General features: G+C 48.8%; 1 protein-coding gene across 9 annotated transcripts in view; it reads right to left on the minus strand.

Moving 5' to 3' along the window:
* The window catches only part of LOC121445049 (DNA-binding protein SATB2), a 176,676-nt gene extending 151,474 nt beyond the window's left edge, over nucleotides 1–25,202 (minus strand). For 2 of the 9 annotated variants that reach the window (XR_005973869.1, XM_041647026.1), the window contains exons 1-4: nucleotides 24,977–25,202; nucleotides 20,834–20,916; nucleotides 17,700–17,886; nucleotides 16,149–16,397 (exon numbers count right to left, since the gene is read on the minus strand). Coding sequence is in view for 7 of the 9 variants with exons in the window: in XM_041647026.1 (XP_041502960.1) it covers nucleotides 16,149–16,338 (190 nt within the window). In the remaining 2 variants the exon portion in view is untranslated. Of the gene's footprint in view, nucleotides 1–16,148; nucleotides 16,398–17,699; nucleotides 17,887–18,046; nucleotides 18,442–20,833; nucleotides 20,917–22,043; nucleotides 22,502–22,961; nucleotides 23,031–24,976 lie in introns of those variants that run through there. The other 7 variants (XM_041647032.1, XM_041647027.1, XM_041647029.1 and 4 more) reach the window with 7 other exon arrangements.
* Nucleotides 25,203–25,446: the final 244 nt, after the last annotated feature.

The raw sequence follows: 25,446 nt of genomic DNA on the forward strand, positions 1-25,446 counted from the left end.
CAAAGCTCTGAGTGTTTAGCCTCAGCGAGGAGAGATGAAAGTCAGGCCAACAACATAGGATCCTCGTGGCGAGACGTTGACACCGACATTAGGGATGGAATCAGCCTATCACATAGCCTAGCTAGCAAGGAGACCTTTACTTTGTCCTCAGATTTATCCCAGGAAAGGGTTATTATTGACCTCCTCTAATCAATTAAGAGTCTGTAATGATCAGTAAAAGAGCAACCAAGGAAGACTAGATCAACCCAGCCCATCTAAATCCCACATTCTTTGATACTATTCCGAATGTCACCCACAGAAAATCTGACACCATGCCCTTTTAGCCAACGACCCTTTCCACTCGCTACACCCCTGAGTGGCCTATGCTGTTGGTTTGGTAAGTTTTTTGAGGACTCCCATTCGTGGGTACCACGCTAGGCCTGAAGCAGTTTCCAAAAGGAACCTCTGTTCTTCAGGGTTACAAACCAGGACAGAAAAAGACTCAAGGCCAAGGGACAGACTCCACCCTCCCTCCCAGTCCCTTTGTCTTCAGAGTCCACCCACATTCCTGGAACTGCCCACTGAGTGACAGCTGAGTCCCAAGTGGTAGCAGCACTGCTTTGCAACCCCCTCAGGGATCCTAGGGCCCACCCATTTCAGGAGAGAAGGCAGTCACATGACCACTCCTTGTCCTGGGGCCTTCAGGCTGTCCAGTCCTATCACCTGAGAAGGTTCCAGGACTAACTGAAGATTACAAAGGCTGCGGACGGAGCCGCTCTGTGCTTTTATATAAACTGAAGCAAATACCTCGACAGCTTCTATAATAAATAAATCCTGGAGGAAGCCTAGAAAGATGGAAGTAATTTCCAACATGGACTTAATATAGGGCTTTCCAAGGCTGGGGAGAGAGGAAGGGCCATCTTTTTCCTGTTACAATTTACTAGAAAATTGAAAGGATTTACTTGTATAATCCTCTCTCTCTCTCTCTCTCTCTCTCTCTCTCTCTCTCTCTGTATGTGTGTGTGAGAGAGAGAAAGAGAGAGAGAGAGAGAGAGAGAGAGAGAGAGAGAACGAACAGGAGTAACGAAACAACATCCTATCCTTTTCTTCCTACCCTAAAACAAACAGCAAAATTTGAGTGCCAAGAATCACAACCAAAAACAGAAAACAAAACTAGAGTTATCTTTCACCTCCTGGTTGGGCCCACAGACAAAATTTCAAAGTTAACCAAATGTGTCTCTCCCGTAGTACCTTGCCCTGGCCCTGCGTGGTGTCTTTTCCTTCTCTCTCAGGTACGACTTTCTGAGGTTAAGGCAGCCACATTCCAAACCCAGCTGCCTGCTCCCTCAGGGGATGATGTGGAAATTTTCTGAGATTAACCGATAAAAAGCTGTGATACTTTAGGAGTGGGGACACAGCTCTGGGGTAGAACGCTTAGCAAGCCAAGCCTGTGCTAGGCCTACGGTCCATTCAACATTTGTTTCAAAAACTCCAAGGTTTGCTATGAATGGCCATAGTGTCTTCCTCTCCTCCACTCTACTCTCATGCTTCCCCTAACAAGCCAGTGTAAGAAAGCGTCCCTCATCCTTCTGTAAACCTCCGGCAGATGCTCACACAAACCGAAAATGGCTGCCTCAGCACGGCAGGTTGCGGTCTTGTGGGACCACTGTCTACACACACTCTATGACTGACAGGGACATCCGTGTGCATGACGTGACCGGAGCATCACATTTCCTTCCGAATAAGCCTAATGGAGAAAAATGTCAGGTAGTGTTCAAAAAACAGCGATAAAATTTTCATCGGTGGTAGGGGTAAAGGAGGAGTGGGTTCAGGACTCAACCTAGGGCTCCCTGATGGTGCCCCAGGACCCAGCATTTCTTCCTTTCCTTGGGCTGTTGGTTTCGTTAAGCAAAGGTGGAGAGCAGCAAATTCTAGAAGGTCCCCAGAGGGAGGGTTACTGTCAGCTCTGCAGAAACAACCCAAGGCGAAGAAGAAAGCCATAAACACAATAGTCTGATTTCCTCTCCACAGTGACTCATGGTTGGACAACCCGGCAGTAAAGTTTCAACAATAAAACCTCTTAATGGATCTCCCACCCTCGCCATTCGGGAGCACAAAAGGTTAAGAATGATTATCAGGCGATCATTGACTCTCAGAATTATTTGTGGTGAAAATCAGATTCTTTCTCAACCCTTGAAGCTGACCCTAATCTTAGGAATTAGGTGCAAAAGTAAGCCAGGGGTGGGTGGGTGTGGCTCCCCCCAGGGTTCAGTGCGAGCCCCGCCATGGCAGGGCGGAGCGCCAACTGTGGTATCCCCCTACCTCTGCTTCCAGGCTGGTCCTCAGGGTTAGCCATCACAACTCCACCTAAAGGAGGTCGGCAGGATCAAGGGTAAATGTCTCACTAACACTGAACCTCACAGATGAACTCAGGGGCAGGATCAAGTCAGAAGGCAGTCTGACAGGGAGACTTCACAAACACACAGAGGCACACTGTGGTAACTAACGTACCTAGATAACAAGGAATGGCTTACACCAACGCAGACCACCATGGCCATCCCCGGGTGGGCAGCAACACCTGGCCTGCGGCCGGCTCAGGGAGAAGCCCCCCTTTAGCCAAATCTCCACTCTGCCACACCCCGCCTCAAGCCTGACCCACGATGTGCTCGAAACAAACAGCAGGTTCAATTTACCAAAACGCTAACTGCATCTAGACATTAATCACCTCTATTAACAAGCAGTGTGAAGTGTTCACCCCCTGGCCCCAGATTTCCCAGCTGTCAGACTGGCAGCCTCTCTGTGGGCCTCCTGCCCTGTAGCGAGCATCAGATGACCGGGGAATGCTTTCTAGGAAAAAAGACTGGACACAAATGGATTCAGGAGTTGGCTTTCCCTTGGGCAGAGGAAGCAGGCCAGACCACAAGGTCACGCATGTCCTCAAGTGGGCACAGGTTGCTGGAATATGAACACAGCACATTGTGGTTGATCCTGTGTGGCTCTCAGCCTGATGCACACACCATGTACCATGTACCAGGCGTGGAGAGGCCGTGGGTCAGCCATCCCACCAGGTCCTGCACTCTGGAGGACTGTGGCGTCTTCTTTAACTTTGGACATTACAGAAGAGGTCAAGCCCGTGGCATATTGCTTCAAGACACTTAATTCAAAACTAAAAAAAAAATTAAACGTTCTTTTCATCCTTGTGAAAACGTGCCCATCAAAAGATTCACGGGGTATTAAAAGGGATGATAGCATATTTCGATATCGTCAGGATTCGTGTCTTCTGTCAAAATGGAATTTTATCCAGCAGGTAGGTTTCTAAGAGGGTAGGTTTTCAGACACATTCATGAAGACAGGCATTTACCTCTGCTTCTTCCCAGAGCATGGGTGTGCAAAAGCCATTTGCTAGGGAGAGTCCCCGAGGTCAAGAGAAGGGAGACAATAAAAACTGTCCTTATACTATCTGCCTCGTTAATTTGGGTTTTGAGCTCGGCCTAAATATTATTTTATCTAATTCAAACATTTTTTTTCAAAAAAAAAAATCTTTGATTAATTTGCCAGTGTAGTTAACTGTGCTGATGTTTTCTAGCCAGGAATTAATAAAGGAATCGAGTACTGGCTCTCACTGAAGACAAGACTACTATATTTCTAGTGGGAATATTTCACGGCACACGCGTGTTTCCTTTGGAGAGTGTAACTCAAAAAAAAAATTATTAAAAATTGAGATCAACACTGGTGCAAAGCCTCACAGGAAATCACGAGCGCAGAAAGATTCTTATCGAATAAAAAACCGAAAAGCAAAGTTTTTATATTAAGAAAAAAAAAGGTTTCTCCCTCATAAAAAAAAAAAAATCCTACTATGTCCAGGGTTCAAATAGCAAAACATTGATGGATATTTAACAGACGTGTAAACTAAATCATCACTATGAAATAAATGGGTGCAGACTCCAGAGAGCAGACCCTCGTGGACCAGCATCTGGGAAGCGCCCACACGGCCAGGGAAAAGAGGAAAGCAGAGCCACAAAGTCAGAATCAAAGTGTGTGTCCTTCAGTCTCTTGAGGGACCATGAGCTCTCCTGCCTACAATACAGAGGGCATTATTCCTATGACTTCAGTGGAGCTAACAAAGCCAGGGAAGCAGGGTCTGGTGGAATACTTCCCAGTCACGATATTTTAAGTACACATGTACCTGTATGATGTACAGCAATTATTTAGTAAAAACAGAAGACCGGTATATTTTTTTTTCTCCTCTTGGATTCTAAGACATGCTCTTTATAATCTAGAAACTGTGTAAGCCAACTGCCTGTGACACCCACTGAAATTCTCGTCACTTTGCTTTTCTGAGACATGGTTTCATTCCCCAGCCCTGGATAACCTGGTACTCACTAGGTAGACCAGGCTAGCCCCATCCCCCACCCCCCAAACAAACCTTGCATGATTCTCCTGCTCTGCCTCTCCTGTGGCAGGGTTACAGCATGAACCCTCACATTCGGCTTGAAAATGCGCTTTGCATCCTTACTACGGTCGGTCACAGGCTGCCACCCAGCCAAAGGAAGAATGCAATTCCGTATTTTTTAACTAAATGTCTCTAAAGCCTAAGATGACTTGTTTCCCAAATTAAAAGTGAGATGCCCTTGCCCTAAATAAAATACAAAATCCAGCCTTCTTCCAAGCAAAAAGCCCTGGAACATTTTGGTAGCATGTTAAACTGGGGAAATTCCAGGTACGTACATCTCAGCTTCAAAAAGATTTCGCCTCCCCTAGATTACTAGATTTATAGGTTCTCTCATTTCTGAAGCCTTGTACTGAATCTGAGCGTGCTGTAACTCAAGGCTAGAGTTTCCATGGCTCTAAAGTCACAAGAATAACATAAAGGAGCCAGCAGACGGGCCCAGCATTGAGGAGACGAGGATCCCGTGCGGGGTTAGCTCACAAGCAGAGGTGCAGGTTTGTGGGTGGCTTAGAGCAGAGCCAGGGGCAGGAGCAAGTATTCTGGCTCAAACTCAGGGCTGCCGGATGCGGATCCAGAAGATGGGTGGAAACGCATACAGCACATAGCAGCTCCCAGGGGTGCAAGTTCACCTCTCTATTTTGTTAACAGAAGGACAGACAGACAGATCTGTGTTTATTACACACAAGGCTGGCCGTGAGGAAGGTGGCTTCTTGAGCCATTACTATCAGCGAAGCAGAGAGCCGCATCTCAGAAGCCTTCCTTGGTGAAGAAGAATCGTCTCCCTCAACCTTGCTTTCAAGATATACATCAATCTTCAATATAATGATGTTTGACAGAAGAGAAGCTCTTGGCAGTTAGCTTGTTTACAATAAATGCCTAGTCTGGGTACATGGACTGTATTTCAGCCTTACAAATATCAAACACAAACCTACAACGGTTCCCATTATGAGGCCGAGAATTATTTTGCTATAAATCTTTTTATTGGAGAGCCCAGGGGTTTACTGTGCAGCTTGTTTCCCCACTAACCGCTGGAAGTGTGAGAAGAGAGAGGTATTGATACCTGACCCTGTGCTAATTGGAATCCCACTCTTTCCTGTCAGACAGTTTACCGTCATCCTGACATTCGGGTTGACTCCAGTTTCCCGTGGAGGCAAAAATCACAATGCTAATGATCTCACCAAAGGTGCATCGCTCCCAGGGGTTCTTTTTCTCCCCCAATCCCTTGGGAGCTAATGATCACTGGCAGCCTTTCTAAGGTAAGCTCCAGTGTGGGGTGGAGAATGTAAGTTAACCATAAAAATGTGCTTAGGGCACAAACCTGCTCTAGACTGAGCCTGTAAATGGAGTTAGTCTTGCTGAAAATTTAATAGACATTCGTTTGAGAGGGGCAGGGAAAAAAAATCAGAATCACCTTATTTATCCTTGAAAACTCACTTTACCTAGGTCTTCAAAATGAAACGACTTCCTATCCCAAGAGCAATCTTTTCTCCTTGGGTTCCTACGGCAAGGGGCTCTGAGTCTCCCGATACCTTGCTGCCAAATCTACGAGACAGAAACTTGTCTGAAGGTGCCTTGGGACGTCAGTATGGCCGGCAGCCCTGCATGCCCCTGTTCAGCACACCTTTGTCTCCAGAGGGGCTGCTCTGCCGTGGACCACACCCACCGTCACTGACACTCTGGGAGCCTGCTAGCTGTCAGATCAAGAGAAGCCAAGTCCTTTCATTCCCTGACAATCCGGTCCTAGCACAGCATTAACACAGAGAAAAGGCCATCTTGAGAATTTAGTGGAAGTCCCAAAGATTGGAGACTTCAGTCATTTCAGACAGAGATTCAAATTTCTTTTCTCTCCATCAACGTTAGAATCGCAGGTAACACTCTCAACTTCTAAACCGGTAGTCAGGGTCCAGAACGTTCCTAATTTTATGGACAGGTGAGGAAGAGAGAAGAACAATGTTTCCATCCTATTATCAACTCCATGTATCTTTCCTGTTATTACCGAGAGCAACAGTTCACCATGTGAACTGATGGAAACTTGTTAACCTAAAAAGAGTCGTTCCTTTAAAAAAAATAAAAAATAAATAAAGACACCCCCTAAAACCCTTGACTACTTCATTGGTGTTTGCTCTGGAGAAGAGGGGGGACCTGGAGAAGGTGGCTCGTATGAAAGAAATGCCACTTTTTATTGTACAGCAAAAATTCCCTCCGAGGTGAAAAGATGCTATGCCAAGTTCCACCCAGAATTAATATTTAGGCTAGAACTGTAAAGCCCAGAAAAGAGAGAGAGAGAAAAAAAAAAACCACTCCTAGCCACTTAAAGCTCAGAACTGCTAGGTTCTGTGAGTGTAAAACGGAAAACCCTTCGCTGACACCAACTACTTTAATGAAGATGCTATTAACTAAACAGTCTACGGTGCATTCGACTGTAAGCTTTTATAGACTGTTCGATATAAATTCCCCCCTGAAGGGGGTGCTCCCCGGGATGGGCCAGGGCTTCTGGACCCTCCACCCCAGGCTGTACCACCAATCTTAATCCTTCATGTTGCAGCTCCCAGAAAGCTCTGATCAAGTAATGACCTCAAGAAAATGTTCAACAACGCGTCAAAAAAAAAAAATAGTTCGTCCTAAGTGCGTCTCCTGAGCGCAAGCTTGGGCTGTAACTGTGCTAGGGGCTTCAGAGTTTGCGTTCTGGGCTCGGCCACGAGAGGCTGCCGACCCTACCCACACTGTCATCGCCAGGTTTGCAGAACTGTTAGGTGTCCCAGGAGCAAACCCAACCCAGAGAGAAAACTTAGCTGCTTGGAAAGAAATGAGGACAGAGAATGGAAGGCGGATGCTCTGTGTTCAAGTGACAGTCCACGCCACCTGAGGGACAGCAGGTAGGGTGAAGACGAGGTGCAGGCTCCCCCATGTCTAGGGAGAAGAAAGACAGCTGTAGGTGGGCCTCAACCTTCTCAGCTTCGACTCTGGGGAACTTTGGGAGGAGGAGCTCGGGGGAACTTCCCTAGCTCTTGCTAACATAGGACAAGTTGTCATCTCTGTGGACATCCAGCTCCAAAGGTTAAAAGAGGGTCCCTTGCACCTCAGGTAGAAGGCAAGAAAACGCCATATCCTTAGGCCAAGTGCAGGCTTGTGGTGCCTGGGCCCATGCTTGTGGTGGCTGGGCGCACTCCCACGGGCTTTTCTGTGGACGTCCCAGGGAAGGCAGACCCCGGCTAATAAACCCCACAGAAGCCGAGAAGCACTGTGGTCGACCCTGCCTCGCCGACCAGCCTAAGACTTTGTACACTCTGCGACAGGTCCAGCTCATTTTTCTTAATGATGTTTTTATTATTCCTTCACTCAATTAAAGTAGAAATGGATATTGCATCTTCTGACTGTATAATTGTTATTGTAATCTGTTTCCGATCACTGCTTGGAAATGGGTCCAAGGCAACATAAAGTCTCTACTGCCTCAGAAGACAGGCCATTTTCTTTTACTACAACACTTAAAGAGACATTTATCATGTGCCTCTGTTACTGTCTTCAGATTATGACAAAAGAAAGTTTCTTCCTATTAACCAAAAAAACAAATAATGTTTCAAAACACAGCAATTTTAAGAGTTTTATATGAATGCATTTTTCTAATAAGCTATCAGCAATATCAATTTTGGCTTTCTTTGTACGTGTAAATACTAAAGCAGTGAAATGCTTAATTTTCATGCTGACATAATCAGAAAAATATCAAAATATGGCTTCTTTTTTACTGTAAGCCTTTGGTCATTTCTCCAGAGCCGTGCGGCTCTCTCTGCAAAGAAGAGATTTTCTTACGTAGAATCAAACTATTAGTTGGGGCAGGACTGATATGCTTGTCTTCCAGTTCTGTGCCAGAGCCAAGCAGGGACCTTCTGAAGGAAGGAAGAGAGGGATAAAGCTCCAGGACTGTGCTGGAGCCCCAGCTATCCCCGAGAATGCCCGCAAACTGCCTGCCCGACTTTGGGGGGGGGGGGGGGGTTTAGAAAACACTCTCTTATCTGGAATCCACTCTCGCCCCTATCTGTACAAGGTTTCATGCAAACAAAGGCAGGCGCTGAGCCCCGTGGAGCCGTGAACCCACGAGTGGGCATCAAACATGGCTGGAAAATGTGTTTGCTTTGATAAACGGCCACTGGTGGTGCTAGCTTCTGCCTCTAGTTTTTTTAAAAAAAAAAAAAATCTTTCTTTTCGTGTTAATACCACAGCTTAATACCCAGCTGCGCAAGGGCAGAACTCTGTTGTGATAACAGGCAAGGGGCTAAGAGAAGTCATTTTGCCTTATACGGTAACTAACAGTATCAGAAACAAGTGAAATTGAAAGGTGCGTTTCCTCAGAGGAGCAACAGCTAACGGATAGGTCTGCCCTACGCTGACATGACTTACTGATAGCTGTATGTCAAGGGTTAAATTGTCGACACCTTCATGAACTTACACTTTTTGGTTAGATTTGCGGCGGCTTTGCTGATTTTTGCGTTTTCTATGCATCGCCCCAGCTGTAATTGTAACGCCCACTAGATCTGCCTCCTCACTGTTATCATTATTTTAGGTGAGCAAAACCTGCTGGATTTCATCACAGGCTCTTCATACCCATCTATCATCGCCACACTTCGGCCTCCTTCCGGGACTTTCTGGTTTTGGCTTTAGAGGTCTAGATATTCATTTTAAAATACACGCCATAAATTCAGTGACCGTGACCGCCACGTCTAAAATATACTTATGCATTTACAGCTTTTTTTATCATGCTTTTGTTAATCTGCAATTACGTAAAGCTTCACCAATATCAGCCAGGGACAAAATAGATGACAACTATTGACGACTTTGGTGGCATCTAATTATACCTATCAGTTTTTAATCATTTGCAATTAATCAATAAAACAATTCTGTTGAGTGAAAAATAATATATAATATTGGATTAGGTTCCATGATTTTGAAAACTTCACCAGGGAATATTCTGTTGTGTCCGAGCACTGTTGAGATCCACAGTCTTGCTGTGTGGCCCAGACTCAACATTCGGTCCAGGCTACTCTGGAACTCAGAATTCTCTGGCTTCAGCCTCTGGAGGGCTGGTGTTACAGGCAGAAGCCACCATGGCCAATGTCACAGAAGGTTTTTACAGACACGCCATGGTAGGTCAGGCTCATGGGGGCTCCACATAAAGGGGAAAAAAACCACACACTGGGTTGCTGGACAGGATTAAAAGGAGGAAGGTTTCCTCGGAAAATGGTGAACAGGGCTACGTAGCAGCTCCACCTGTGCCTTCAAAAAACAAAACAAAACTCTGGAAGTCCCCGGCTGACTTGACTGTGGTTCTAACTCACACCTCAGCTGCTCTCAGGCATTTACTCTGTCTTTGGAGACACCACCAGCTCCATCCACGAGCGAGCGGTGGGATGAGGGATCCTTTGTGTTTAAAGATCTGCTTCTAAGACTCAGACACTTTTGAAACCTCTCCTCTTCCGCGAAATAAGAGAAATCCACAGCTCACCTTGCTGGCTCGCTAAATTAAGGCTGAAGAGCCCTGAGGCCTGGGCGTGAGGAAAGATGCAGGCAATCAGAGACAAGAGGGAAATCACTCCTTTTCAAACTGCCATAAAGAAAATAAGGAAACGAAAAGGCAAACTCTTCTCCATTTTTTTTTTCAGCTCAGCATAAAGGTCTCCTACTTGAAACCATTTTCAGTTACCCCCCCTCTTTTTTTTTTCAAAAAAAAAATAATGAGTTAAAATGTATGGGTTCGGTCCAACATTTCACTGCTGTTCCTGTTCTCGGGGAGCAGGGGGTAGGACACGCTGCCAAAGTTTCTGAGCTGAGAGTTTGGGCTGCTAATTTCCCGTTCACAAAATCTAAATTCTCCTGATGCATCTCTTACCACTCACGAAATAATATGAAGCAGGATTATATCACTGCAAATTGAGACATTTTTATCAAAATAAAGCCTGATGATGCCAACATTTCATTTGTCACTTACCACTTGTCATTTCTCCCTGACAAACTGTTACACATACAGCTTTTGTCAAGTGCTCTGTCTTTAAATATGTTCCAAAATGCCATTGTACCTCAGCGTCAGCGTGAAGAACATAGTAAAAGTTACTATGCTATTGCACACTTCTTCCAGCATTATTTTACAGCCTACTTATTAAATAAAAATATGCAACTATCTTAGTGATAGGCAGGCTTCCTGCCACGGAGCATCCCGAAGCGAAACAAGCTGTGGACTTATATACCAAATGTGGACTCATTCGTTCTCATGCTAAGAACCTATATCAACTTTATCTCCACAGAAACCAAAACACAACTCTGAAATGATAGCTGTCTCCAGAGAAAATGATACAGCACGAAGCATATCTAACTCTGTTGGTGTAGCACGCTTCTTAAATATTCGCATAAACTGCTCACTGATTTCTTATTTTGCAGAAGAAAGAGAGGTGGGAGGAAGCGGAAGCAGCAGCAGCAGCAGCAGCAGCAATAGTAACAGTGTTTCAAATCACCAAAGGAAAGCCTTGATCAAGTCACAGGGCTGTCCTGACAGCAGTACCCCCCCCCAAAAAAAAAAATCACCATAGTCTTTGCCTGAAATAACTGATTGACTTGTCCTTAAGATTACCCAAATTCATCATCTCAGCGATCTTATCGACGATCATTAATCTATTTGCTCTTCCCATGGAGAAAGAGGAATTAAAAAAAAAAAAAAGAAAAAGAAGTCAGTACAGGAAGGAAGGATTTCTAAGATGCACAGACTAACCCTGCTGGCCACAACTTCCAGGAAATGACGGTATGGCTTATTTTCTGCACCAGTGTCATCTAAGACAGAGGCTTAGGGGACATCTCTGCAGTTTGAACACCACACACACAGACACACACGCGCATGCACACACTAACCCCACACACACGCACGCACACACGCACGTGCGTGCACACACACTGACACACACACACATGCGTGCACACACACGCACACACACACACGCACACACACACGCATGCACACACATGCTCACAGAGCACGCCACTGCAACAGATCTTCACTATATAATGGTCAGGGGGTTTCTGCTGATGGAACATGAAACTTTGAAAATTACTTGAAACACCAAATTACACTCAGGACGCTGAGGGGCGGATACCCTATGTTCTCTTTAATGTGTATGTTCTATTGCATAGATATATTTTTTTTTAACCAAGTATGTCTTTATTTTAATAACAGGCCAAGGGCTAAAAGCACTTTAGGGAAGAGCTATTTCTCTACCTCAGCAGAACTACAGAGGCCACGTTAGACGGCGAGGTGACCCCGGAGCCTAAGTTCACGCTCTTCTTGAAAGACCTTAAACCTTTAAAATAGTAATAGCGGGGTAGCTAGGCTAGGCAAGGGAAGCCTTTCTTGAGGCTCGGAGTCCTCCCTCTGAACATATGCTCCAACTGCCAGGGTACCTTATGGCATTCGTCCTTGGAAACAGAGCTCTCTCTCTTTCTCTCTCTCTCTTTCTCTCTCTCTTTCTCTCCCCCCCCCCCCGTGTCCCGGTGTTGACAATTTCTATTTCTAAGTATCTTATACATCTCAATATTATATAAATATCTCTGCTCTTTCCCATCGGCCCGTCTCTCAAGAGAGCAAGATGACTGCTCCTCTCCAGCTGATGGCGAGTCTACACCTGACCTGGTGCACGTGTCCTGGACTCTCCGTTGCAAAGGCAAGGCTGCCCGTGTAGACGGTTGAGCCAAATGTTGCCTTGGGAGATGATGCCCGGCTCCCAATGAGGTCCTGCCTAGCAATCTCTGCGCCTGCTCCAATGCATCAAGTGTGCACTGTATAACAACGCATTCCCCTCGCCTTGCAACAAGGCGGCTATGTGCTTGAGCAGGCCTGGAAGAGAGGCCAGCATCCACGTCAGGCAGGTTTGCTGTATCAGGTGACCCCAGCCGGCAGTCTTCCAATAAAATCCAGTTATTTTTTTTAAGTAAAATGTTCTTCAAAAATAAATTTTTTCCCAGAAGGAGCAGATATTTCAATAAGAAATTCCCAATGTTTAAATCCCACCCATTCCCCCCCAAAAAATCTAGGACACTTAAGACCCCCTTTTTAAAAAAAAACATTAAAAAAAATCATAGGAAAAAGAAAAATACCAAAAAGATTTCTGGTGTTTAATGCCTCCCATCAGCAAATACACCATCTGGTATAGCCAAGTGCTGTTCATTCAGCTTAAATAAAGCTGTCTGGAAGTTCTTCTTGAAGCCAAACCCCAAAAAGTGAAAATGTTCCTGCTAACAATGAGCTGGGCACCGGCCTGGAAAAGGCCAGAGGCCTGGCCTCCTCTGCAACCTTCCCTGGGTCCCACTTTCATTTTTGGGTTGTAGGTTCCCCACAGCAGAACTGTTTTCGGGGTCATCTGGTCCTCCGTTAATTCATCTTTAATCCTCTCCTTCTTTTCTGAGTCTTCAAATAGACCTATAAGTTTTAATCAACAATTGCGCAAATATAAATGTCCCCACCATTCATCATCCTTTCCCCCCATCCTTATGGAGTGAATTACTAGCTGAGAGGGAACGCCAGTTCTAGTAAGTGAATGTCACCCAGCAGGAATATAAAGCTGTCAACACCACAGGGCTCTTGCCTGTCTAAACTCTCTCTCTCTCAGCCTTCATATGTTTTTTAAAGAGATATTAGCCTTTTTTTTTTCTTCCCCCTGAGGACCTTCGACAAAAGCCGACTGTCAGATACAGCTGGGCACTTGCATCTATACACATGCCTTGAAAAACACAACATCAACAAGCAGCAGAAATACACTAGGGGAGATGGAGAAGACAAAGCAAAAACCGGTGTAGTTGTTGATGGGCGTCTATGGCTGGCCACATTGTAAACAAGGATCTGGGTCAGCCTAAGTTTCCTCTCAGAAGACAACTCGGGAGACTCGGAAGGAACACACACCACTGCCACCGGCTCAAACCTGCGAGACCGTTCAGTTCCCACCTTTTTATGAATTATCTAAGTCTCGCCAAAAATCCTATCAAGCTCCCTCTCCTTAAGAAGGAGAACAGCAACAGAATTGTCTCTTGCAGCCAGCGAAAAGCATGTCTCTCTCCCTGCTCATCAAAACCGGTGGGATAAATTGCTGTTTTACAGAGCAACCAATAAACATAATGATTTCCCTCATTGCTATGAGAACGATTTTCAGGAAGAACTCAAGAAAAACGGGCATGCACCCCCAAGGACTGAGCTCTGAGAGCGTTATGTCCATTCTCCTGGCGTGGAAAGAGTGCAACAGACCCCAAAATGATAATAAATGACTCAGCTATAAGTATTTTTGTGGTTATCTGTGTTTGCTTTATGAGGAAAATTCAACAAAAGAGGTAGAATGGTGGAAATACGATCTATTTTATATTTATCCTACGTTAAAAGAGAAAAGTTTCAATTAGGGAATATTTCTAACTAGAAATATAATTTGAACATCTCTTAAATTCAGGATGCACATTTGTAGAAGTCTTGACTTTCAGCCAGCCTATCACGAAGATTACGTGATATCTACATGGTTAGAGGTTATACAGATAAAACCGACAACATCTTAGAATACCTGTGGAAACTCTGTCAGCTGGACCTCACAAAATCATTATTAATGCTCAGTCAAAACCTTCTCACTCCAAAATTTCATATTCCAAGTTGTGATATTTTGAATCTCTAAATTAGTTTATTTCCAAAGAATCTATATTGCCATAGAGAACTGAGCTTTAAGAGCATATTTAAAAGTCCACCGTACACAAAGACACCATATACACGCTTACTATTAAGTACTGCAAACAGTGTTTATTGCAGTAAATGTCATCTCACTTCCAGCTTGAGAGACCTCTAATAGGATCCTCACTGTTTCTAAATAAAATGGAGCCTCCAAGATGGTGACCGGAGATGTCGATTGAAATAAATCTACTATTCTTCATAAAGGCAGTAAATTTTAGTGTCTATCAAATTTAGAGCCTGTAGACAAATTCAAGTATAATTTCAGAAAATTTGCAAAAAGGACTACCATTCCACACTAAAGGTGCCCTGGTCAGCAGACAGAAGCAGTTCCTCTCACAGTGTCCAATAGGACACGAAGAAAACATCGCAGAAGGGCAGCACAATTTCTAACAGTTTACATTCCAAACTGTGGAGGGACCTCATAGAGCTCAGAGTGGGCAGTGAAGTAACAGAGACAGAAATGTTAGGTCTAAGATTTTTCTTACATAAAAAGTGACTTTCAGAATACACTTTCTCCGAGGATTTCCAAAGCTGTTTTCACCAGACATTAGCAGCACATACAGCAGCCCAAGCTTGGTTCCTACCATATCTGTGATGTGCACATAGGTACATATACATCCAGCAAGGCTAAAGTCATTGCTCCAGTCTTAGGACAGGCACTCAGAAACCCCACGTTGAAAAGTGGTGTCTCTCTCTCTCTCTCTCTCTCTCTTCCTTCCCTTCTTCCTTTTTTTTTGTCAAACTGAAAGCATATTTTCATATCTCTAGATAGACTATACAGAAACCAAATCATGTTGTCAAAACTTTAAAAATTGAGAGGAAGACTCCTTCTCAAGAGAAATGGCCCATTCAAAGATTTAAGGCGAGCCATCCTTAACGTCTACCACAAAGAAAAATAGTAAATAATTAAAAACAGACAAGTGTCATCTTATTAGGTGCATGGAGATGTTTCAAGCTAAGTGTCTACTCCAAAATTCTATGTACACCGCAGACACAGGGGTGGGACCTTATCACCAAACTTTACCATAAAGTTGTATCATTTTATGCTGGTCAACATAAAGAATTACATTAAACATGTTGCTGCTGAAAATGTCTAGGGTGAAGGGGAATCTCGGGCATGATAAAATTAAAGGAATGATTTATCCCAAACAAAAAAGTCTGAATGGCATGTAAAATTGTACATTTCCTATTTAACAGACAGCTAGTGGACAGGCCTGCAACCCAGAAAATAGTTCAGTGCTCAAATCTTTCTCTGATCTAGTTTTCTGAGATTCCTCACTAACCAGTTTTAAATAAAGTATTTGCAGAAGTAATGAAAACATCAAAAGATTATCTTTAAGTAATATTTAAATCTTGGGTAGGGAAGCAGCAGGCAGCAAATGAAGCTGCTTGCTATTTTTCGACCAATTCTCTAAATCCTAACAAAGTTAAAAAAAAAAAACCGCCCGTGTCTCAACTCCGCAGGCAACTTTAGCATCAAATCCGCTAAGAAGAACATAATGGATTCACGGTGATTCTTCCTTTTTCATAGAACTTATTCGTCCCTCAGCCCTGTCCTGGCTACAGGAAAAAAACAAACAAACAAACAAAAAAACATTGCCCCTGTTCTAGCCTGATCCTCCCTCTATGCCCCACTAAAATCAAGGCTTAGAAGCTCCAGCCCTAGAACCTTTCCTAGGCAAGGCAAAGGAGTTAAACACGCAAGAGCTCTCTAGGAAAATCTAGAAACAGTTAGCTGGCTGTGACACAGACCTGCCAACACCTCGGCACACGGTGGCAAAGTGCCCAAAAAATGCCACCCTCTGGGTAAACCACTTTCTTCTTATAACTCGAGATGAAGCTACTACCAGTTGCAAGACAGGCAAGCAGGGCATTATTTGGCAACCTGGATTTGACTTCCTGTAATCCTACACTGAAAGAGCGCCTAATCAACCTGAACCCTGACACCCAGGCCATTATCACTGGGCCTCCGGCTGCGCGCACCTCCCAGCTCCGGGCTGTTACCTCCCACGGCCTTGGCCACGGCGCCGTTGGGCCTCCCGCGGGCTCCCATGGGGCTGCCGTTCTGCTCCAGCCGGGCCACCTTCACCGGGGGAGGCCCCTTGACGTCGGGGCTGCCGCTCCTTCGGTCGGGGCTGTCCCGCAGACACGGGCTCTCGCTCCGCCGCTCCATGCTGCTCCGATTTGGAGACAAAGTTCCCACCGGCAGGTCGCAATAAAACGCGCTGGGACCTAGGGAGGGGGCGGAGGGGAGGGAAGGGGGAGGGAAAAAAAAAGAGGGAAAACCGCTCACACACGTGATAGACGATCAGGCCAGTGGCAGAGCGCTACACCGCAGCCACACAAACTTCCTCCCACGCTTCATAAGGGTCCCAAAGGGTCCCAGGATAGCGGGTCCCAACCTTAACACTGGAGGCCCCAAAGCTGCCCAGGACTTGAGGTACTGAGACCTCAGGTCCCAAGAGTTAGTCCTCGGTGTCGTGGACAGAGTCGAAGGAGCTCACAGCACTTAGCAATGCTCCCCCATTCATAGCGGGCAGCGCCTCGTTAGCCCTTCTCTGATGGAGAGCCCCCACCCCACCCCCGCCCTCTCCACAGGGTGGGGGTCGGGGTTTCGAAATGAGAGTACTTCAGAGCAAGAGGTCCCCACCCGACCTGGGAGGGAGCCAGGACAGACACGGATCCTTAAGCAAATTAATTGCTTGATAAATGTGCTATGAAAGGCCAGGCAGGAGCCAAAGACTTGATCAACGGATCCATGGAATCCCCGCTTTTTACCTTTTGGATCAAGTACACGAGTACACTCGTGTACACACACGTACACACACACACACACACACACACACACACCTTTGCACAAAAAAAATTAACTATAATCCACGGGAACGAGCATCCCAAACACTTCGAGGTTTTTGGAGGCTCTCCTCCATCGCAAGATTACAATTATTATTATTACGGAGCATTCTTATCTTCATCTGTTCCCGAGTGCTTTTGTAAAAAGCAAATAAGCATAAAACATAAAAAAAAAGAAATTTAGAATCTTGGGTGCAGGAGCAGCCCTCATTAACCCCAATTTCTAAATCTGGGAAGTTTTCCTCGGGGTCCTTAAGCAAGCAGGCAACGCTACACGCAGTTCCCCCGCACTCCTGAATTTTGGAGGAGTGACCCGGAAGAAGGGAAAAACACCTGATGAACCGGCGCCCGAAATGTCACTGACACCCGCGAGAGGAACCCCCGAATACACCTGGGGCGCTCGGAAGCCTCCAGGGAGCTTTGAACGCGGGAGAAGCCTAGCCGCCTCGGGTGGAAGAGACGAGGTGGGGGGTGACCGAGTGGGGAAAGGAAGGAGGCGAGAGAGGTAGGGAGTGCGCGGAGGGGTAGCGAGAGAGGCTTCCACCGCAGCTCCCAGCTTCGCCTGGGAGCGTGAGAGCCAGAGCCGGAGCCTGGGGACAACCGGGGACAGCCGGGGAAGGGAGCGCGCCCCAGGCTTCCCGAACTCCGAGCCGCGCGGGAGCCCTCGCCCAGCGTACTTACTGCTCACGGTCTGTCTGAAACTTGGCTGGCTGGGGCTCTGTCCATGGAGCAAAAGTAGAGAATCCAGGGTGGAAAGTTTCTGGTGATCTGTAGGATTGTCCTAGTCTTCCTTTCTCTTTTCCTCCTTCCCCTTTCCTTTTCCTCTTCCCCGGGTCCTAGCGTTTAAGGTCCTGGGTCAGGGTGTCTTCTGTTCGGAGATGGTTGTTATGATGATGGGGGGTGGGGGGGGGGATGAAGGAGGAGGAGGAGAGGGGAAGGAGGACTCCTCCTAAGGGGCACCCGAGCGAGCGGGGGAGGGGACGGCGGGGGAGGGGGGGGAGAGAGGGGGCTGAATGAGCCTTTCACACCTTCGGGAAGGAGACCGGTTCTGGAGAGAAAGGGCTGAGGACTGGGAGGCTGCCGCGGGCTTGCCGGCTCCTACCCGCCGCTAGCTCCAGAGGAGGCGCGGCCGGAGCCGCGGTGACCGTGCCACCAAGAGCGGAGGAGGCGCGGAGACCCCGGACCGCGCTCCAGAGAAAACGCCGCGGCCGCCCAAGCTGTCACCTCCAACCTCTCCCCTCGCGGCCGCCTCTGCCAGAAGCCAGAGCCGGACTCACTGACAAGCCGCAGAGAGAGACACACTGAGAGGGAGATGATTATTAGTTGCGTTGAGTCATCAGGCAAAGTGAGTCCTTTTGGGTTGTCCTCGGTTTCCGATTTCTCCCCCTCCCCCTTTCGGTCCCCAGATCTAGCGCCTTCAAAATAATAATTTGGGGTGGGGGTAGGGGAAGTCTCTGGGTTATTTCGGGATGGGAATGGGGGGGACGGATCTAAACCCAAGCCAGACTGGTCCACCGCAATGAAGGAGGGGAGTGGGGGGCGGGGAGGAGGGCTGGGGAGGTTGCGGGGGGAGGGGGGCCCCGCCTGGCAGGAAATTAAACATCAATCAATCAATCGCTGTGAGCGCGGCGACCCAACGAGCCGGGCTGCGGAGGAGGCATAGGGATAGGCAAGGGGGTGGGAGGCAGGGAGAAAGGAGGAGGAAGGGGAGAGTCGGCGGTGGGAGCGGGGTGGCAAGGACCTCCTGCACCGGGCGACGAAGGACGGATGGCTGAGGACTGAGTGCGGCGCGAGGCGGTGGCCACGGCCGGCGGATGGGTGCGTCCGGGCGCTGACGAACGCCAGGGCCCAGGGTCTGGTCCTCCTCCTTGTGGCAAGTCCAGGGAGCAGCCGCCTCGCCCAGCCCCGAGGCGCACTCGTCCCGGCGCGCAGGCTGCGACGACTAGGCGGGCGCTCGGTGTCGCGGCTCGCCGCAGAGGCGCAGACTGGCGCGCGGGAGGCGGCGGCGGCGGCGGCGGCGGCAGCCTCGTCTCCGGGGCTCTGCTAACTGCGCCGCCGAGTACTTTCGACTTTGGAGAGATAGGAGGGCGACCGCCTCCCCCACCCACCGCCTCCGCCCACCACCCACCGCCTCCGCCCCTCGGAGCAACTTTTCTCGGTGCGGGCGAGGTCCCCATCAGCTCCGTGCCGACCGGCCCGGCCCGCTGCGCTCCCGGCCGCGCGTGGGGAAGGCCGCTTGTCCCTCTCGGGTCGGGCGCCGCCGCGGGTCCGAAACAATAGCCCGGGTGTCCCGAACGCCCGGAGCGAGCCACCGCCCGCCGGGCCGTGGGTGGCACCGGAGAGAGGGTCGCTTTCTCGCTCGCTCGCTCCCACGCACGCTCGCTCGGTGGGCGCAGGGCGGGACGCATCCCTGCCACTCTCGCCACGCGGGCGACGTTGCTTGCGAGCAGCACAGCTTGGGCCGCCCGGGAGGCCGGGGACGCGGTGCCCGGCGAGGGCTGCGAACCCTCGGGTTGCGGCATTGGGGTCTTGCAAAGACCACTGAATGCGGGAGCGAGCGGAGCCGAGCCGCGGGGACCCAGCCCGTCCACCCCACGAGCGAGGCCACGCCGACGCGCCCCTAGCCGGTTCCTCAGGGGTTGAGGAGGCTGCAAACTTTTGCCGACTCCCGCGGCCCCGGCCTCCCTGCTCCCGCCGCGGGGCTCCTTTAAGGTGGCGCGAGCACAGTCCGCCTGGACCCGGCTCGCGGCCGCGCTTTTGTCTCGGCCGCCCGGCTGGGGCGCGGACCTCCTTAAGAATAAGCACGTGGGCAGGGGCCGCGGCCCCGGCTTGGTGCCCGCAGCGTCGGGGCGCCCGTCAGCCGCGGGGACCTCCGGGGAAGGAAATAGCAGTCGGTCCTCTCCGGCCGTGGGGCTCCGAGAGCCCCGGGAAGCGGCGGCGCCTCCCGGCCATGCTGGGCACCGGGCTCCCTCCCGTTTCCCCAGGACCCCAAGGACTCCGCTACCACGGGTTGCCAGAGCCACTAGTCCCCCTTAAGAAGCGTCGGCTGTACGGCGGCGCCAGAGGGCCAAACTAAATTCGGTTTCGGGAAACGCGCTCGGGGCGAACCTCGAAATCCCGGCCTTGAGAAGGGCCGGTGGAGGTGGCTTCTGCGGGTCGAGCTGGAGCCCTAGGCGGCCGTCCAGTCGCTCTGTCACCTCCCTCCCCCCACCCCTAACACCCCCAAAGCCCCAAGGGCCCCAGGCTCACTGCCAGCGAGGACTGAGGGCTTCTAAAAGCCGAAGGGTCCCCAAAACGAAACCTGTCCCTGGCCTAGATCTGGGTGCCCAGAACTCGGCGAGCCCTACTCCGAGGAGCGGCCCACCAACTTCAGCAGAAGCCCCAGGCGACTGGGGAGCTGAGCCAAGCAGAGAGAGGCCAGCAGGGTAGCAATACTCCGCGGAGCCACCGCAGTTTTAGGAAGGCTTATTCTTCGCCCTGTTTTTTTCTCCCCCCCCCCCAAATTCCGACCCCCAACAACCAGCCCAGCTGAAGGGGCTAGAGAAAACTCGAAGCCCGTCAAAGCAAAATAGGTCGAGTAAATCAGCCCCATGAAGGTAGCTAAAGGAGTTTTGGAAGCAAAGAAAGAAAGAAACTGTAAGTTTGATCGACAAGCTTAAAAAAAAAATAAAAATCTGTAATAGCATATCTAAATGAGAAAGGGGAGTTTCAAAAAGTTAATTATCACTGTCAAACTTAGCCCGTTTTTAAGATGAGGATTGCGTATATCTTATTTATATATTAACAACAATAAGTTCCCCCATTTCCTTTCTTACCTTGATGTTAGAACTGCAGAATCCACCTCCAGCCCAATGACCGCGAAATAAGAAGAATTGATGATATTAGGACTTCAGTACTCCTGGAAAAAAATGCAAACCGTTTAGTGGGGATCTTTTTTGTCTGATTCGTCAGTATTATTATATCTGATGATGCGAATGGTTGGAACGGTTCTACCCCAAGTCATTAATGAGCTATTTTATAAAAACCACAGTCGGAAAAATCTTCCTTTGCGTTTTCCTAAGGATCGCTTCGCTAACCTCCCAGGCTCCTGTCAACAGCGTGATTAAGGACTTCGGCTACTACGCACTCTTATATGGCAGTATTGTTAATCAGTTAATATTTTATAAAGAGTAAATATTTTATTATTCTTTGAAGGGAACTATTGATTCTAAATTATTAAAAACCCCCTAGAAAGTCTACTTAAATAAACTATACAATTAAGTACAATTAAATGTGCATTGTGGCTTAGGTTCACCACCCTTTCAAACTCATCATTTCTCTTGTCTATTTTTGATAATGAAAAGAAGATCTGCCATTTGGAACAAAAAAATGTCTAAGTTATTTAGAATTACATTTCAAAAAATAAACAAGTTACATTTAAAATACATAAAAACGTCCAATTCGATGTCATTACCAAAACTGAACTTTGGATGTTGGCAGACTTATTTTTAGTAGAGCATTTTTCAATTTTCAAATTTCATTTTTCAAATTTCGCAAAAGGAGAATTCTGGAAAGTTTTGCCAAGTGTGCCCAGTGTGAAGTTTCCCTTTAGTTTTGTCCCTAATAAAGGCCTTTTCTGTTTCAAGTTACACATGCTTTGCCCAGCCCAGCTTTGTTACTAACCCCATTTCAACTAATTATTTCAAACACTTCTAATTTCTACAATAAGATAGATTTTAAAGAACTCTTTGAAACCTTTTGTTACGATTTTCATTTTCAAAACTAAATAAATATGTTTGATGATGTTTAAAAAAAAACGGTTTGGTTTCATTTTGTATTCCCCATGACGGTTTGGCTCCAAACATTTTTTGAAACAAATCACCCTTTTTAAAAATGGTATAAGTGCATTCGTCTTTTTAAATTAATAATCCAAAACTCCTGCTCGCTCCCCTACTCACACACCCGATTAGGAAACTGTCCCCCTCCCCCCCCCCAGAATGCGAAGTTGGGGGTGGGATATGTTTCTTTGGTTTGCTTCCGACCTACATTTTTTGAGGGGGATCCACAGAGACTTTTCTAGGGTGCTTCTAGCCCTAATTTTTCCCCTTATGTAGCCAAAGGTCTCCTCTTTCACAACCTCTCCGTTGTTTTTATTTATCTATTTCTCTCAAGCAACAACAACAACAAAAAAGCAATGGGACTTCCTAGGCTCCGATTTAAGGCTCATAGTTTTTCTTTCGCGGCTGTTTTTCTTTCTTCCCAGGCCTAAGTCCTCTTAAGGCCTGCACTTTTAATGACGGTGTTGCTTGGTTCCTCTGAGGTTTTGGCTTGCCAGGCGTTCAGCCCAAGTCAACCTTCGGTGGTATTCTGGCTGTGGGCCACCTAGGCCCGACTGCCCTGGTAGGACGTAGAGTGCCAAGCTCTCCGCACTTCTGCTTTCAGGCTTCGGGCCCTAAAGGTCCGGCATTCCCTTGGCCTCTCTGGTTCTCAAGTTTGGTCACCCAGGCAAAGAAGCCTTTCCAGAGGCAGGCTACCTCTTCCAGAGCACTGAAAGTTTGGTCCGATTTTTTTTCTTTCCACTCTAGGACACGCATTTAAACCTTCCTGGAAATGGCCACCTTAAGAAAGCCTTAGCTGGCGGGCCACGGCTTCTAGGAACCAAAAACAGGCCAAATGTTTCTCTAGTAGAGATGGGGTTTGGCGGGGGATCATTCATTTCTTTCTAAGGATGCCCATGTCATGTCTGAAGACAATTTCCGTTTCGGTCTGTCCGTGGAGAGTTAGGAGACCACTGCGTTTAGATGTCAAATCCAGAGAGTCAAGTGGACAAGGGATCGAAGGCCCCGGGGTGCCGGGGAACCAGGATGAGCCCCGGAAAGAAGGCCAAGTCCACTAAGGGTGCCTTAAGCCCTTTCTCAGACTACCCTGGGGACTGCCCGGAGTGCAGGGCCAGGGAACACTTACTTCGTTATCACCCGGCTTCCTCCTTGGCATCAGAGATCAACCCGCGCCAGGCAAAGATTAAAAAGGACTCTCTAGGGGCCTAGGAGTGGGCGGTGCGGTGGGATTCTTCCAAGGACCTCAGAGGGACGCGCCACTGAGGCCTGGTCTGGAGGTGAGACCGGCCGGAGGATGCCCCGTCTTGGGAAAGGGTGGTGGGACACTAGTCCTGGGAGCCAAGCTGCCAAAGTGTCTGGGAATTGGAGTTCAGGGTAACCCACTGCACCAAAGCGCAAAGGGACAGAGTCTCCGGGGTGGCTCGGCGAACTGTGGCTGGGAATCTCTTTGGCTTCCTGACACCTGAGGTCCTAGGAGACAGAGCTGAGCGTCTGTTGTGGGCTCTGCTTCCTAGAAGGTGGGTGACGGGGTTTAGAGCTAGGAGAGTTCTTGGGCGAAGGTTTGATGTCAGGTTCGTGGTCACCGGATGGGTGGGAAGAGTCCTGGAAGGCTGCACCTCTGGACGCTTTCCCTCCACGCCAGGGCTCCCGGGATCCGACGTTCTTTTTCAGTGTCTTAAAGGGTGGTTTTCCTTCCGCAGCGGCGCAACGAGCATACGACCGCCCCGCTAACGTAACCTCAGTGTAGAACTCTACCATAAATGATGAAAATTAACAAAGCAGGAGGAGGGAGAAAAGGCCAAAGGAACCGCCGCGGCCACTGGTCCCCGTCTTGGGGCTACGCGCGGACTGCGCTATTTTCCTTGGGGAAACACCAACGGAGGCCGAGGAATCCCGTCCCAAAGCGGAGAACTAGAGGCCAAGGCTGGTTGTCAAGGGTCCCTCCACCTCCAAGACCGGGTCACAGCCAGGGGTCCCCGCCCCGAGTGAAGGCGACGGCTCCCTACAGCGCCACCGCGTGGGCTGCGCAGCGCCGAGAATCCTCAGGTTAAAGAGGCGCGGAGCGGGTGCGGTCCCCGGGCTGGGGAACCATCAGACCACCCAACACCAAGATGCGACCGGCAAGCCAAACCTCCCTGCCTGCAGTTGCCCCCAACCTCTGGTAATGAAAACTACACCCAAATATAAAACCTCAAGGCATATCATTAAACCTTCCTTCCTTCCTATTTCCTGGCCGACCGACCAGCGCTATCCTTGGTCCAGGGCTGGAGAGCACAGGCCTTTGGATGCCAGACGATCCAGGACAGCGCAGTCGCCGGGGCACACTGGTACTCGGGCCCGAGCTAAGCTTGAGGCGCCCAGAAAAGCAGAGACAGCTAGCAGGCAGCGTCCAGGGCTCTTATTGGAACCACGGATAAGCCGCGCAGTAGGTGTATCCTGTTAGGGGACCTGGAGAGCGTCCATGGTTAGGGCTTTCGCTTTCCCCAGGGTTGCACGATGTCCCCCAGACACCAACTTAGCCCTTTAAGGCTTGATTTCCGGACTAAAGTTCTGGCTGAGACTCCACCGTCCTCCCCGGGACTCAGTCCTCTTCACTTTCCCTCCTGTGGTGAGAAGGGCAAGCCCGGCAGAGGTGGCCATCAGGTCACCTGGCACCTTTCTGAAGTTACAACAAGACGTGAGAGCCTCCATGAATTGCTTAGAGGACTTTGCTAGGAAGAGGTATTTTGTGGTTGCTGTTGTCTTCATAAATTCAATTCCCTACCCACCCCTACCCACCCGCTCAGTTACACACGTACACAAACACACACAGACGGTGGAACTGGCTATTCTGGCAATAGCTCACCCAGAAAGATGTAAATCCACCTAGAGCCCACCTCAATTATAACAGGAGCCTGCCCTGGACCCCGGAACCGGCGGGTGCCATGCCGGGCCAGATCCGGGTCTTTGGGACCAGTGGTGACCAGCGCCACCCAAGAGATAAGACCATTGCAGTCGGGAGGGTTGAATTGAGGCTCTCCGTGACCACTTGGCCTGCTTTCCCACAGCCTCCACAGCGGTGGTGACTGATTCGTTTCTGAAGCCTGGTACCCATGACCATCCGGCCTTGCCAAGCCTGGCACCCCTAGTCAAGTGGCTCACCTCAGCAATCTGCGCTTGCTTTCGCCCCTCCGGCCCCGTCCCTAGTGGGAAGTGGTAGGGTCAGCGCGGCGCCGAAGTAGGCTGCTCACCTCCAGGAGCCAAGGAAGGTGCCCTAGGAGCCGCAGGTCCAGCCCCGGGCTGATTTAAATAACTAATAACCTCGGAGAAATTTTACGAGGGGGAACTTTTCCTGTTAGTATCAATAAAGCTTAGTAATTGGGCTTGTTGGTTACCTAAGCTCTTCTCTCTCTCTCTCTCTCTCTCTCTCTCTCTCTCTCTCTCTCCTCCCCGTTTTCAAAAAAAACGGGCGACTACGTTTGGTGTTAGTGGCTGTGAGTGTGGAAAAGTTGTTTGTTTTCAAAGTCCTCTGCATACAGAATAAACAGGATCGCGCTCGGCAGCGGAGCATTTTAAAAGGTGGACGGTTCTTGTTTAGGAAGAGAAAAATAGAAGAGAGGGAAGGGTCTTAA

This window comes from Microtus oregoni, unplaced genomic scaffold (assembly GCF_018167655.1).
Source record: "Microtus oregoni isolate MIOR12 unplaced genomic scaffold, Mior012 000154F_ref0000087, whole genome shotgun sequence".
NCBI classification, from domain to species: domain Eukaryota; kingdom Metazoa; phylum Chordata; class Mammalia; order Rodentia; family Cricetidae; genus Microtus; species Microtus oregoni.